Genomic DNA, 12,735 nt, shown 5'->3' with positions numbered 1-12,735 from the left:
TCTCTCCCTGGGGCCTGTCCACAGCTCCAGAGCCATCACGGGGCTGTGGCTCCTCGTTTCCAGCCCTCCCACCCTGGCCAGCCCCACTCCTGATCATCAAAATAATGTGGTGACTTCATGGTGCAGCTTACTTCACATGGAAAGGGTCCTTGTCATTTTCTCACGCTAAATATTTGACATAAGACTTAAAGAAAACACAATCCATTTAGGAGAAAAAAAAGCCAGTTTAAGTTGCTAAGCGACCAGATTTTTGTCATTTATTGAGGTTGCTGCACTATGTGATGGTTTTATGAATCCCTTGGCTCCCAGAGTCCGGATCTCAGCTCACACTCGATGGCAAGGTGTTCACACCTCTCCAGCTACAGAAGAAGGTTTGGAAATGAGACAAAGGCACACAGAAAGCAAAAGAAAAAGCCCTTGGCACTTACCTGGCTTAAAATCCTCCTGGCTAAGCCAGCCTTGAGACCTGGGCACTGCTGCCACAACAAACCTGCGTCATGAGGCAGAACAAGAGAAAACCACCTCAAAACCAGACAAAAAATTGGATAAATTCCATTTTTGGGAGGGTTTCTTGCCCTTGCCCCGACCAGCAGGACAGTGCCCAAGTGGGTGTTGTGGCTGCTGGGAAGGACAGTTCAGACCTCGTGCTCGTGTTTCAAAACACACAGATCTGTGCTGGAAAAGCCACAGAAACAGGGACATTGTCCATGTGCTCCCTCTCGGCGGGCAGTGGGACAGGTCAGGGCTGGGAAGGGCGGGTGGGCTGGGAATGGGGAGTGAGCAGAGCCCTGATGGGTCCAGATGCTCTCCTTACCCGGATGATGATTCATGACCGAGGCTGGCCAAGCCAAGAGAATTGGGCTGACTTCACCCTCCTCATGTCCTAGCGGGGTGTGACCCCATGCCTCAGTTTCCCCATCTGTGCTGGGAACAGAGCCAAGGCACCAGCGCTCCTCAGCTCCTTCTGCCTCGATTGCATCCAGGCAGGTGGCAGCCACCACAGTCCATCAGCCCAGGGAATGACGCATGGGAGAGCTCCAAGGCTCCTGGAGGAGACCTTGTTCAGCTCTCTGCACAGACAGCAGCTCAGGGCACCTCATGAAGCTGAAAGGGGAAAGGAGAGAAGGAAAGGGAAAGGGAAAGGGAAAGGGAAAGGGAAAGGGAAAGGGAAAGGATAGTTCTCAGTGGAAGCAGCCCCATGGAGCTGGGTTTGGACGCACAAACGTTTACACAAACCCAAGCAGAGCAGGAATAGTTCAGGAGTCCAGCAAGGTTCACCATGCAGGGAGAAATGGTATCACAGGAAATTCCCAGTAGGGATTCTAGTCCTTCTCTGTTCCAGGCAACTGGAGCTGCCGGGGATGGGGTGCTGGGCCATCTGGATTGGAGGTTACACCCACCACAGCTGCTCTTCTCTCAGCTTTTGCTGCGCCCTCCCTGCTGCCAGGAGCCATGCAGCCTGGAGCTCCCCGGGGCTGGGCAGCCAGGACATCCCCACTGCACCCTGGTGCCATCCCGGGGACACCCAAATATTGGCTTTAGCAGGCGCTGGAGCAGGGAGGACGGGGAGGGAGCAGTTTCTGGAGCAGAACACCCACGGGAAATGCGGGGGAAATGCGGGATTAACGGCCTGTCCTGCTGCGGCTGCTGGGTGCTGCCCACCTCGAGGGACCCTGAAGCCCGAGGAGGCAGGGACAGGACTCGGGGAGGCCCCACAGGCCCCGGGTCCCGGCACAGGAGGGGCGGCTGCAGCTGGAGACAGCGCCGGAGGGGCCCGTGCCCTTGGGAATGGGAACGCGGCGGAGAATTGCCGGTACCGGAGAGTGTCCGTGTCCTTCGGAATGGCATCGGGAGGGAAGGGCCGGCCCCGAGGGATCCCTGTGCCCCAGCCCGAGCAGCGCCAGCTCCGGGGCTCCGGCCCCAGCCAGCCCGCAGCGTCTCCGCAGCTCCTCCCGCCGGGGCCGCTCTCTCCCTCCCGAGTGCCGCCGTGCCCCGCCGCCGGCCCGAGCATCCCCGAGCGGGGCCGCCCCTCCCTCCCCTTCCTCCTCCTCCTCCTCCTCCCACAGACCGGCTCCGAGCCCCGGCGCTGCTGCCGGACCACAGCCCTCGCAGCCGCGGGGCTCGACGGGGGGAACAGTGCCTGGCTGGGCTGAACCGAACCGGGCCGGGGGGCAACCGGGCCGGGGGAAACAGAGCCGATCCGCCCCGAGCCAATCCGCCCCATGCCGTTCTACCGACGGAGCGTGGCAGTGCGGGTCCGGCCGGCGGGGCCGCTGACCGATCTGCGGGACACCTGCAGCCTGGCGGCTCTCGCCCTGCTGCGGCAGCTGGCCGAGCTCTGCGGCCACTCGGTCGCTCTCCTGGGGGACATCGAGGGCCACCTGCGGGCGCTGGCCCGTCGCGCCGCCCGCCTGCACCGCCGCGCCGCCCGCCTGCAGTCGCTGCTGCGGGGCCGCCCGCTCCGCGCCGCCGCCATAGGTAAGGGGACACCCTCGTGGGACGGGGGAGCCTGCGGGCCCCATGCCGGGGGTACCGCTGCTGGGGCCGCTTCCCGCTCCCAGAGGTTCCGCTCCCTGCCCCAGTGCCGGAGGGCTGCGCTGCTGCTCCTCCGATGTGGTCACCCCGTGTGATGTGGTCACCGCGGGTGACCCGCGCCGGCTCCCGCTTTCGGGGCCCATCATCCCTGCTCCGTCAGCAGGGAGGTCTGGGGGAGCGGGGTAGGGGTGGCAATGCCTCACCAAGGCCCATGGTGCCCGTGGCCAGGGAACCGTGCCGGGCATGGGGGTGCGGTGTCATTGGGATGCCAGGGCACTGGGGTGAGGCCAGGACAACCCTGCACCCTTTCCCTCTGCCCGGACTTTATTTCCCTGCTCTCAGTGGGCATTTTCCAGGCTGCCAGCCAAGCACACCTCACGCTGTGTCTGCAATTACGGGGGGCTGTTTTGGGAAAGCAGGGACACCGGGCTGTCAGGGCTGTGTGTCCCCCCACACTGTGTCTGCCTCAGGTGCTCCGCCTCATCCTGGGGCAGGTGACCAAGGGGGCTGTCCTGTCCAGCGTGGGGCAGTTTTCACTCGGGGTGTTTTGTATCTGGGGAAAATGCTGGGTTGTCACCCAGGCATCCTGGCAGCTCGTCCCCTCTCCTGGCAGCCAGCGGGGTTTGGGTTCCCTTGGACTGCTTCCACTTCCCATTCCAAGCATTTCGGTCTGGCACAGGCTGCTGTGCTGGGTCAGGAACAGGCAGTGTGCCGTTTCGGGAGATCTTAAAATAAGCTGATTTTGGAGTTGTTTATAGAAGTTTGTTTTAAAGGCTTTGCGGGGCGGGGAGGGCAGTGCTGCTCCAGCACGTTCCCCTCAAGCACCGCGCGTTTCCCAGGCCCTTGGCAGAGCGTGTGCCTCTGCTTTCGGCAAATCCCCTCGCAAGAGCTCCCTTGCTGCTCCATCTGCCTGGAGCCATGGGAAATCACTGACAGATCCTCACAGCTTGCGGCCGGGAAGCCGGGAGCGAGTGGAGCACCCGGCCCGGCCTGGGAGCTGCGCTGCTCCTGCAAATGCTGCGGACCCGTCATCAGACAGAGAAGCGGCTCCCACCGTCCTGTGCATCGACCAGGACGAATAAGGGGACAGCGAGGTTTCACAGTCACCCAAGCTGACCCGTGCACTGCACCAGCGTGTGCCAAACCCGGCAGCATCCTCACTGTACGTGCTGGACCAGGGTCTGCTGGAGGAGGAGCTGATCGTGCCGGTGACCAGATGGTCCCTCACTGCCTGTGTCTGGCCAGCAGGTTGGGACTGCTCCAGGTGGCCACAGGAGTATTGTGTGTGTGCCACCGTGGTGGCAGGAGGGAGGATAGTGTGGGGGGACAGTGGAAGACAGCATGGAGGAGATGGTGTAGGGGACAGCAGAGTGACAGCGTGGGGGGGTGGTGGGGGTATGGTCGGGGGATGCCTGCAGCTGCTGCTGTGGGCAGGTGGAGCGTGCAGCCCCACGCCGTGTGTTCAGCTAATTCCATGGAGTTTCTTACGGAGCAACACCACAGGTAGCTGCAGGTGTGTGTGTAAGGCAGCAGCAAATTGTCCTCCTGTGCTACAGCTCCTCGTTAGAACCATGAATATGCATGCATGTAGATGTGCTGGGCTGGCTCAGGGCTGGGGTCAGAGGCGTGTAGTGGTAAAAATGCTGTGATTTATCTTGTGGGAAGAGATGGGGCAGCGTGAACAGAGCCAAGCTCACCACGCCTCCTCTTCACTCCTGCTCAGTGGCACAGAGGCTTAGGAGGTTCGTTTCCCCCTGCATCCTAAGGGAGCAAGGGAGCACAGCCCACAGCACCCTCCCACCTGCTCCACATCCATCCACCACCAGCCAGTGGGATGCAAGAGCTTCCAGTGTGACCGAACTTATTTGGGTAAAGAACAAAATTCTGACTTGTATTTCAGTGGCAGTTTGTTTTGCTCCAGCATCAGCCCATGGTGTGGGATCAGATCACGTCTTGGGGGGCCGGGAGCTCCTTGTGAGCTCCTGGTGCTGCCGGAGAGTGGTGGCTGCCCAGGGCTTCACACTGAGCTGCAGCACAGCAGGGACCCAGGAGTGAGGAGCAAACACTTAACAATGCCCCACACTGGGTTTGGGGTTTATTTTCTCCTCCATTTTCATTTATTGAAGAGGATCCAATGGCAAAAATCACATTTCCCCTCCTCAAATTGAATGGAAGGCCATGGAAGATGCTCCGGGGGGAGCTCGCCCTGCACCAGTCATGCCCTGGCGCAGCCTCTGCTCAGCCAGCATGGGTCCAGGTCACAGCCTGCCTGGCCAGCTTGTAAGGACTGTGGTGGCTTGCCCTTCCCAAGCATGGTCCTTGTGCCAGCTCCCAGATTTGGGCATCCTCAGTCAGCTCACAAGCCTTTGCCTGGTTTTGGTTCCTACCAGACAGGTTTAGAAAGATTCAAGAGCCACGGGCCTCCTCACCCCACGGCTGGGGAGTTCAGGTCACCACTGTGCAGCAGAACGCGTCCCTTGGTGTTCCCAGAGGCTGTGTGCTGAGGGAGCTCATCCTCCTCAGGAAGGGGAGATGCCAGTGGAGCAGTGTTGCTTCCAGATGAAGAAATCACACAGCAAAGGGCTGGGGAAACACTTGTCCGACAAGGCAGCGTGGCTGTTTCCAGCAGGAGACGGCAGCCAACGGCTGTTGGATTCCTCTGCTCTTATTCACCGGCAGTGGTGGGAGTGGGGAGGGCGCACGCTGGGAGCTGGGAGCTGGGAGCTGGGAGCATCCCTCATCCCTTGGTGCAAGGATGCCATGTCTGGGGACAGGGTCCCACTGCAGCCAGGGCAGAACAGGGACCAGGCTCCCTGTCCCCCTCCCATTGGCACAGCCACATCCTGGAGGGTGACACTCACCAGGATGGCTCAGCCTCTCGCGCTGGGACCCTGCAGCTCCAGAAATAAATCTCAGCGAAGCAGAGGATGGGGCCGGCGCCGAGAGCTATTCGAGGCACAGTCCCTGAAGAGCTGCAGGACGATTCTCTGGAAGAAACCCCAGGCTGTGCTGGCAGGAGCAGCTGTTTACTGCTCCTGCTGAAATGTGCAGCGTTCCCATCCTCTGACCTCCCAGCCTTCTCTGAAAGCAGCCCTCGAGATAGGGCTGCCGGCCAGCCAGGGCTGCTGCCCCCCACGCCCTCTGCTCAGCTCTTCCCTTGCTGAGCTGCCACAGATATTTCCCCCCAGATTCTGCAACTGGATTTTAAAAAATTAGCAAAAAAAGAAAAAAAACCCAACCCCTTCTGACACACTAGAGTTTCCTGCCAGGCTGAAGTGGCTGGTCTGTCCTTCAGTCCCAGGGACAGGGGACAGGGGCTGCAGCCATGACCATGTGAACCTACCTGAGCCCCACTCCTTTGACCCCGCAGCTGCCCTCGTCAGCACCTGCCCATGGGATCAGTGCCCTTCAAGTTGGAACAAAGTGCCAGGAATGGTGCAGGGCTCTCGGTGCAGGGCTCTCACTGCAGGGCCACGGGAAGGAGATGTCCCAAATTCCGGGGATGAGAAGGGTCGGTTTGGAGTGAGCCATGGTCTCAGTTCACCCTGATGCTCTCTTCCCCAGCAGCCCTGACCTGCCGTGGCCAAACCACCACTGTGAAGGGGCACTTGGAGCCTTCTTAGCCACCAGGACAGGCTGTAGCCAGTGTGGGATGAGGGTTGCTCACCCCACAGAAGTGCCAAAGCCTCACAGTAGTGCCAGAGAGGCTTATGGGGGTCCCTCTCAGGAGCCCAGCACTGCTCATCCCAGCCACAACCCACTGCAGCCTCCTCTGCAAGGCAGAGCAGCTCCCAAAACTCTTCCAGACCTCCAAGACATTTTGTCTGCCTGCATTTCCCCAAGCCAGTGGTGATTTCAGTGTCAGAGGGGTGAGCACGTCTCCCCAGGCTGCTGGTGTGGGCGGGAAGTGGGATGCTGACCAAGGCTGGATAGTTGGCTCAGCTGCCGGAGGAGGGGGAGTGGGGCCACACCCTCCCCTTAACAGGAACCGTCTGACAGCTCAGCGAGACATGGATGCATGGATGGATGGATGGATGGATGGATAACACACGGCTCACACCGGCCCTGCTCTGGCTGAAAGCTATCCTCGGCAGTGGGCTGATGGCCACTCCCCGAAAATGTGTGCTGCAGGCAGCGTGAGGGGCAGGACACCCCAATCCTGCTGCCAGCAGCTCCCCACACTGCTGACATTCCTGCAAGGAAGGGGCAGCCCTGGCTGGGCTTTTCCAACCTCCAGGGTCACAGTTTCCTCAGGCTCCCCTGCCCGTGGGTGTGGGGCTCCTGCAGAGCCTGGCCATGCTGGGGAGACATGTGGGACATCCTGAGGTGTTGAGGACAGCATCTCCAGCTCATTGCTGCGACCTCCCTGCTGGGGTTTTGTCAGGGCTTGGATTTCTGCTTGGATGGATCCAAACCTTGATTCCAAAAAAAGTGTTTTCACCCTTGGGTGGTGTTTTGGAAGGATTCATGTGACAGCTGAGCTGGTGGCCCTTGCTCAGGAGCTGGGCTGTGGCCCTCAGGGGCAGTAGGTCCTTAGGGACAGCAGGTCCTCTGGACACCCATCACCCCATGAGAAGTGCATGAAAGCACGAGGGAACACAGCCACTGCTGTCCCCTCGCAGCCTTGCACACCCCTGGTGTTTCTGATTCCTCCTGCCTGGGCCCGGCTCTGCAGAAGAAATTCCACGAGCACCAGTGTTCCTGGTTCTTCCTAGGAAGCACTTACAGCCCCACATTGGCTGGGAATATGGCAACACTTACGGACCAGGAACATGGATTGGCTTCAACTATGTGTCTCCTTGGAGCCTGCGTCATCCTAAAGCAGCATGTGGGATGTGTTCACCTCCGTGTGGAAGCAAGAGCTGGAGCGTGCCTTGGCAGCCGGTTCTCCAGCTGTAGGGAGCTCCGTGGTGCTCCATGGAGGCAGAGGTGGGAGTGCAGGATGGCTCCCCATGGCACCCGAGCAAGTCATCCGTGCAGCGACGCACCAGTGGCTGTGGGGCTGTGCCTCGGAGAGCAGATGACCCTTGGGGAGGGACACAGGAGCCCACCAGGGACCCACCTGGCTGCCTAAGAACCCTGCAGTCCCTTGGGGATGCGTATCCAACTCCCAGCCAGGCCTGTGCTCCCCAGGTGCCCAGCACCGTGCCCGCTGGCCATGCCCATTGCCCTGCAGGCGCTGTCACAGGGCCGGCCACACGCCAGTCCCTGCGCGTGCATGGGAGCCACTGGCTGCCAGCACAAGTCTGGATTGAGCAGGAGCTGGCGCAGCGCCCAATGGGCCAAGGATGCTGGCAAGGAGAATCTTCTCCTTAGCTGTGCCAGCAGGCTCTGCCACCCTCCTCCTGCTCTCCCGCTGGCCGCCCACCTTGGCACCAGGATGCCGCTGGCAGGGAATCAGGCTGGCACCTTGGGCAGCGGCGGGCATGGGGCTCTGCTTGAGTACCCATCAGCATGGGGGTGACCGTCCCCTGTCTGTCTGCCGGAGCCTGACCCCTCACGGATGCCAGCCTGGCACAGCACAGTGTCTGGCAGCATGGAGCTGTGTGGCATGGGGAGACTGAGCCTGGTGGGCAGTGCAGGCATCAGGAGAGGATCATTACTCCTTGACTTAATTAATGGCAGCAGATCGAAGTAGACAGGGAACAAGGTAATTCTCCCCATTACCCAGACAGTGGCTGTGAGCAGCCACTTCCTCCCTTCCTGGCACCCTGAGTCTCCAGCTGCATCCATATGGAGCAGCATGGCCCCACCGTGAGCTTGGATCCTGACCCAGTGCCCCCATAGCCAGGCAGGAGGACAGGGACAGCAGGGCACCTCGCACCCCAGTGCAGAGCAAACCCCACTGGCACACGAGTGTTTGTGGCTCTGCACATGTCTGCGTGTGCTCACGTGTGTCTGTCGCAGAGATGGGGGCTCCTGGCGTGCTGGGGGTGCTGGGCTCTGTGCTGTCAGCGCTCCTGGAAGGAAGGATGCTCCTGGGTTTTCTCGTGCTTGGTCTGTGCTCTGTGGAAATGGGGGGGAGTCTCTCCTGCTGTGGGGTCAGCCCTGAGATCACCTCCCCCTGTGTCAGGATTTTGCTCCAGTGCTTTCTCATCCCTCCCAACTGGCTGCCGTGGCTGTGGCTGCCCAGTGCCCACACCTCTCTGCTGGACACGGCTTGTCCATCACCATCCAGTCATTGCCATCCCTTGGGCCTCTCACGCAGCTGTGCCCTGCGAGTGGGGAGAGCGAATCCCCCATTGCACACCCAGCATGGGGTGCCCTCTCGTCCAGAGCATGAGAAGGTTCTGGCCATCCCCCGGGTGTTCCCCTCCCCGCAGCTGCAGCCCGTGGCCTCCCGGGTGGTCCTGGCTGTCAGGCAGAGCGTGGGCTGTCGAGGCCACCTGCAAGGGACTGCCTGTGTGGGACCAGTTCCCTTCCTGCCGCACTGGGACCCCAGCCAAGGGCAGGGGGGGATGGACAGCCACCTCCCTGACAGCCATGGGGTGCTGCCATCCCCAGGAAACCTCCACCTGGCCGCCTGACCCCTGCTAGTTACAGGAGGGTCAGCTGGCACTGCCCACAGTACCCACGCAGGCTGGCACAGCCGACAGCAGAGGTGGTGGATGCCATCTCCTCTCCCGGGGACCCACCAATCGCACCCCCTGCTGTGGCTCCCAGACCCACCGGAAAGACGCCAGCTGGCAGGATGCTCCATCCCCGCTCAATCTCCACGGCTCCAGCACCCGCGGCAGGGATGTGTAGCTATGTCTTTAAGAAGGGCCTGGGCTGGGGTGGGAGAAGCGTTTCCATCCAGCCTTTCTCCAGAAACCTGGTTCGAGTTAGTGCGAGCAAGCGACTGCCAGAGCTGGCGCTGTGGCCGCCTCCCGCTCCCGGCCAGGGCAGCCGCCAGTCCATCCCGGCCATGGGGGCTCGGAGCATCCGCTGAGGTGTGGGGCAGCCGCCGTACCCCCTGGCCTTGGGCCCGGAGGGAGAGGAAGAGGAGGAGGCAGAGTTGGGTAAGTAAGAGTTTTGTCCTTTCCTGGCTGTGGGACTCCCTGCCCCGCCCCGGGAGGGCCTGGGAGCGCCGCAGGACAAGGGCAGGAAGTCGGGGGTGCATGACCTGGTGGCTGTCACTGCAGGTGGGGGCAGGCAGCAGCAGCCCCGGGGCTGGCACAGCCGCCTGGCCGGCTCCTGGCTCCTGTCTGTGCGCACCGCGCCGTGGGGATGGTGGGATGGGGCCAGCTGGGCACCCAGCGCCCATCCCGCGAGGGCTCGCAGGCGGGACACACCGATGGTGGCAGTGGGCAGAGCCCCGGGAGGGGTGCGGTGCCCTCTGCTCCCTGGCAGTGCCCGTGCCCAGCACAAGGACTGGCTGTGTCCCTTCTCTTCTTCCTCACCCACTCGGGCTGGGACAGGAAGCCTCCCCAGAGGGAGGAAGGTGCACGGAAGGTGCAGAGGGGCTGGGGGATCCAGTGGCAGTGCGGGGGAGGTGCCAATGCCACCCCTGGCACCCCACGTCTCCCGTAAAGGGCTCACAAATGACAGGTACCAGTGATGGTGGCACGGCACGTGGTGGCAGCCTGGCTCCGCGCTGTTCTCTGGCACAGCTGTTTTGGAGGGCATTCAGAGGAAGCTCTGGGGGTGTGGGTGCAGGCTGTGGAGTGATCAGGGCTGGGGTCCCCCTGTCGCCTCTGCCTGACCCCACACACAGCTTCATGCCGAGCTCTCGCACTGCGCGGGAGGCAGCAGAGCCAGGTGACTGCATCCTCCAGCCCTGGCACACCGGGAACAGGGAGGGCACCGCTGACAGTGCCGGTCCTGGGCAGGACGGTCAGGCCCCCAGAGCAGTTACCAGGACACAGAGCAAGGAAATATTTCTGGTGCACTGAAGGAATCCCAGGAATGCAGAGCCTGGAGGGGACTCGAGGTGGCACAAAGGTACCACGGCAGCTCCAGCCCTGCACGCAGATCCCCTGCCAGGACTCGAGGGGCAGCTTGGGGGTCACCTTCAGCGGGGCAACACAAGGTGTTGTGGGGCTCGGTGTCCCAGCTCTGCCCTCCAGCTTGGCCGGGACCCTGCCGGTGGCTCTGCTGGGACCTGGGACCTCTCAGGGTCCAGTACAGCCCTGGGACTCGTCATGGTGCCGGCGCGGGGCTGGGAGCCCTGGCCCCGGCTCTGGCCCGGCCCCAAGCCGTTGTTCTCCAATGAGCTCATCTGCCTCGCTGATTGTGAGCTTTAATATGGCCTCTTGGCCCGAAAATAACCAGCTCGGCCACTTAGCAAGTGTTTATGGCTCCTTCACAGCTGGGTTCTCTGCCAGGAGGGGTCTGCTCCGGGAACGCAGAGCGGGGCCACCCTCGCGCTCAGCCGGACGGAGCCGTGGCACCAGCAGTTCCCCGCGCCCTCCTGCCCCTCGAGCCTGGCACGGTGAGCCCGGGGTCCTGGATGAGCCCAGATTTGTCCGGGCTCCCAGGAGCCGTGTGGCCGGGACGGCGCAGGCAGCCTTGTGTGCCCGCGGAGCTCGAGGAGGATGCGGGGTCTGGGGCTGCCCCGCACAAGGAGACCAGCGGCTCGGAGTGATGGGCACCTTGCCTGGCTCCCCAGGGCAGGGAGCAGGACAATGGCCACGCTGTCGGATCGCAGCCTCACAGAGGGGTGTTTGTGCAGGGGCCGCTGCCCCCCTGCCTGACACCCTGTGCTGGGTTTGGCTCGGGCTTGGGGAAGTGGCAGAAAGTATTTTCCCGATGGAATTTCTGCGAACCACCCCCAACTCGCCCCAGTCCTTCGCCTTCCTGGGGAGTGCAGAGGCTGGGTGAGGTGGGTGGGAGCCAGCCTGCGCTGCCTGCAGCCCCACACCCGGATCCCTGTGAGCTGAGGCACTGCCACAGCCCAGCCCCAGAAAAGGGACACAGCATGGGCACCGGGGTTCCACCATGGGTGCCACCATGGGGCCCCTGCACTGCTGCGGCTGTCACACCCACCTGCTCCCACATCAGTCACACAAACTGCTCCTTGCACCGAGTACTGATCCAATTTGTGGCTGTTTCCATAACAACCTCCCAGCGCTTTCTGGTCCTTTCTGTTGCTATATGGATGCCGAGATCCGATGTGTCAGGGATGCTCCGTCCTGGGACACAGAGGCTGGGCTGAGCCATCCCAATAATGCCTCTTGGCTCCCAGGGGTGAAGGGCTGCACAAGTGGGGGGCCTTGGCATGCTGGACAGGTTTCCCCACTCTGGAAAAGGTTTTTTCCCCGTCACAGGGATATGATGAGGTTTGGGCCAGGGGAAGGAACCCAAGGGCAGCAGCTGATCCAAGACTCTTGGGGGTCCCTGCATGCAACCGAGCTTTGTGCAGTCATGGCACTGCCTGGGACACTCAGTGCCGAGAATAGAGACCTTGGAGGTACTGGCAGACAGAGACGACCCTGTTTCTCCTACCTGAGATGACATCACCCCCAGGCCTGGCTCTTGCAATGTCCTGCAGCTCTCACACAGCGGACCCAGCCCCAAAGCTCTTCCCACACCTCCTGATTCCCTCTGTGCACGGCTCCAGCTGCTTTTGCAGCTGACCTCTGCCTCTCGGCAGAAGTCCCCGACCCCTTGCCTTCAAGCATCCCCTGCTCAGCCACCCACCCCACAGGGCCAGCATCGGGGTCCCCACGCAGCCCCAACACCCCTGGTGTGCTCAGCCCCAGACCTCCCACGCAGCCCCATGGCCTCAGGGGTGCCCAGCCCTGGCACCACCTCATCCTCACCACTCCGGGGGCTGTTCAGCCCCAGGACCCCCCCCCACTCATCCCTAAACCAGACAACTCCCCAGGGGCTACCCAACCCGAGGGCCCCCGACCCAATCCCATCACCCTGGGGGCTGTCCAGCCCTGGTATCCCCACACTATTGGTCTGAGGGTGCCCAGCCCCGGGACCGCCCCACGATCACCCTGGTACCCCACAGCTCTACCTCCCCGGAGGGTGTCCAGCCCCGGTACCGCCATCCCCATCACCCCATCACCCCATCACCCCAGCCCCGATCCCCCCGCCCCATCCCATCACCCCGGCATTCCCCATCCCCGCGCCGCCCCCGCCCGGCCCCCGCAGCCGCCGCCATTGGGCGCCCGTTCGGCTCCGAGGGGGCGGCGGGGCGGGGGCCGGTGCCGGTGCCAGTGCCGCCCGGCGCGGCTCGGCTCGGCGCGGCTCGGCTCGGCTCGGCTGGGC

At 62.5% G+C, this 12,735-nt stretch overlaps 1 protein-coding gene and 1 long non-coding RNA gene across 5 annotated transcripts in view; one reads left to right on the top strand and one right to left on the bottom strand.

The window, feature by feature from the left end:
• Positions 1–248: 248 nt before the first annotated feature.
• On the bottom strand, positions 249–1,115 carry LOC121670254. The gene is made up of 3 exons (XR_006018089.1): positions 815–1,115; positions 429–490; positions 249–359 (listed from the first exon to the last, which is right to left on the bottom strand). It is a non-coding gene; the product is annotated as an uncharacterized LOC121670254 (long non-coding RNA).
• A 989-nt stretch (positions 1,116–2,104) lies between these two features.
• Positions 2,105–12,735, top strand: part of NHSL2 (NHS like 2) — a 27,508-nt gene continuing 16,877 nt past the window's right edge. For 2 of the 4 annotated variants that reach the window (XM_042039921.1, XM_042039919.1), the window contains exon 1: positions 2,105–2,478. In XM_042039921.1, the coding sequence (XP_041895855.1) occupies positions 2,223–2,478 (256 nt within the window). In that variant the 5' untranslated portion in view covers positions 2,105–2,222. Of the gene's footprint in view, positions 2,479–9,356; positions 9,537–12,735 lie in introns of those variants that run through there. The other 2 variants (XM_042039918.1, XM_042039925.1) reach the window with 2 other exon arrangements.

Source organism: Corvus kubaryi, unplaced genomic scaffold (genome assembly GCF_017639235.1).
Source record: "Corvus kubaryi isolate FWS band 111438036 unplaced genomic scaffold, C.kubaryi_AGA036_p1.0 37395, whole genome shotgun sequence".
NCBI classification, from domain to species: domain Eukaryota; kingdom Metazoa; phylum Chordata; class Aves; order Passeriformes; family Corvidae; genus Corvus; species Corvus kubaryi.
Note: the sequence above shows the minus strand (reverse complement) of the source record. Positions and strands in the feature narration are given on the sequence as shown.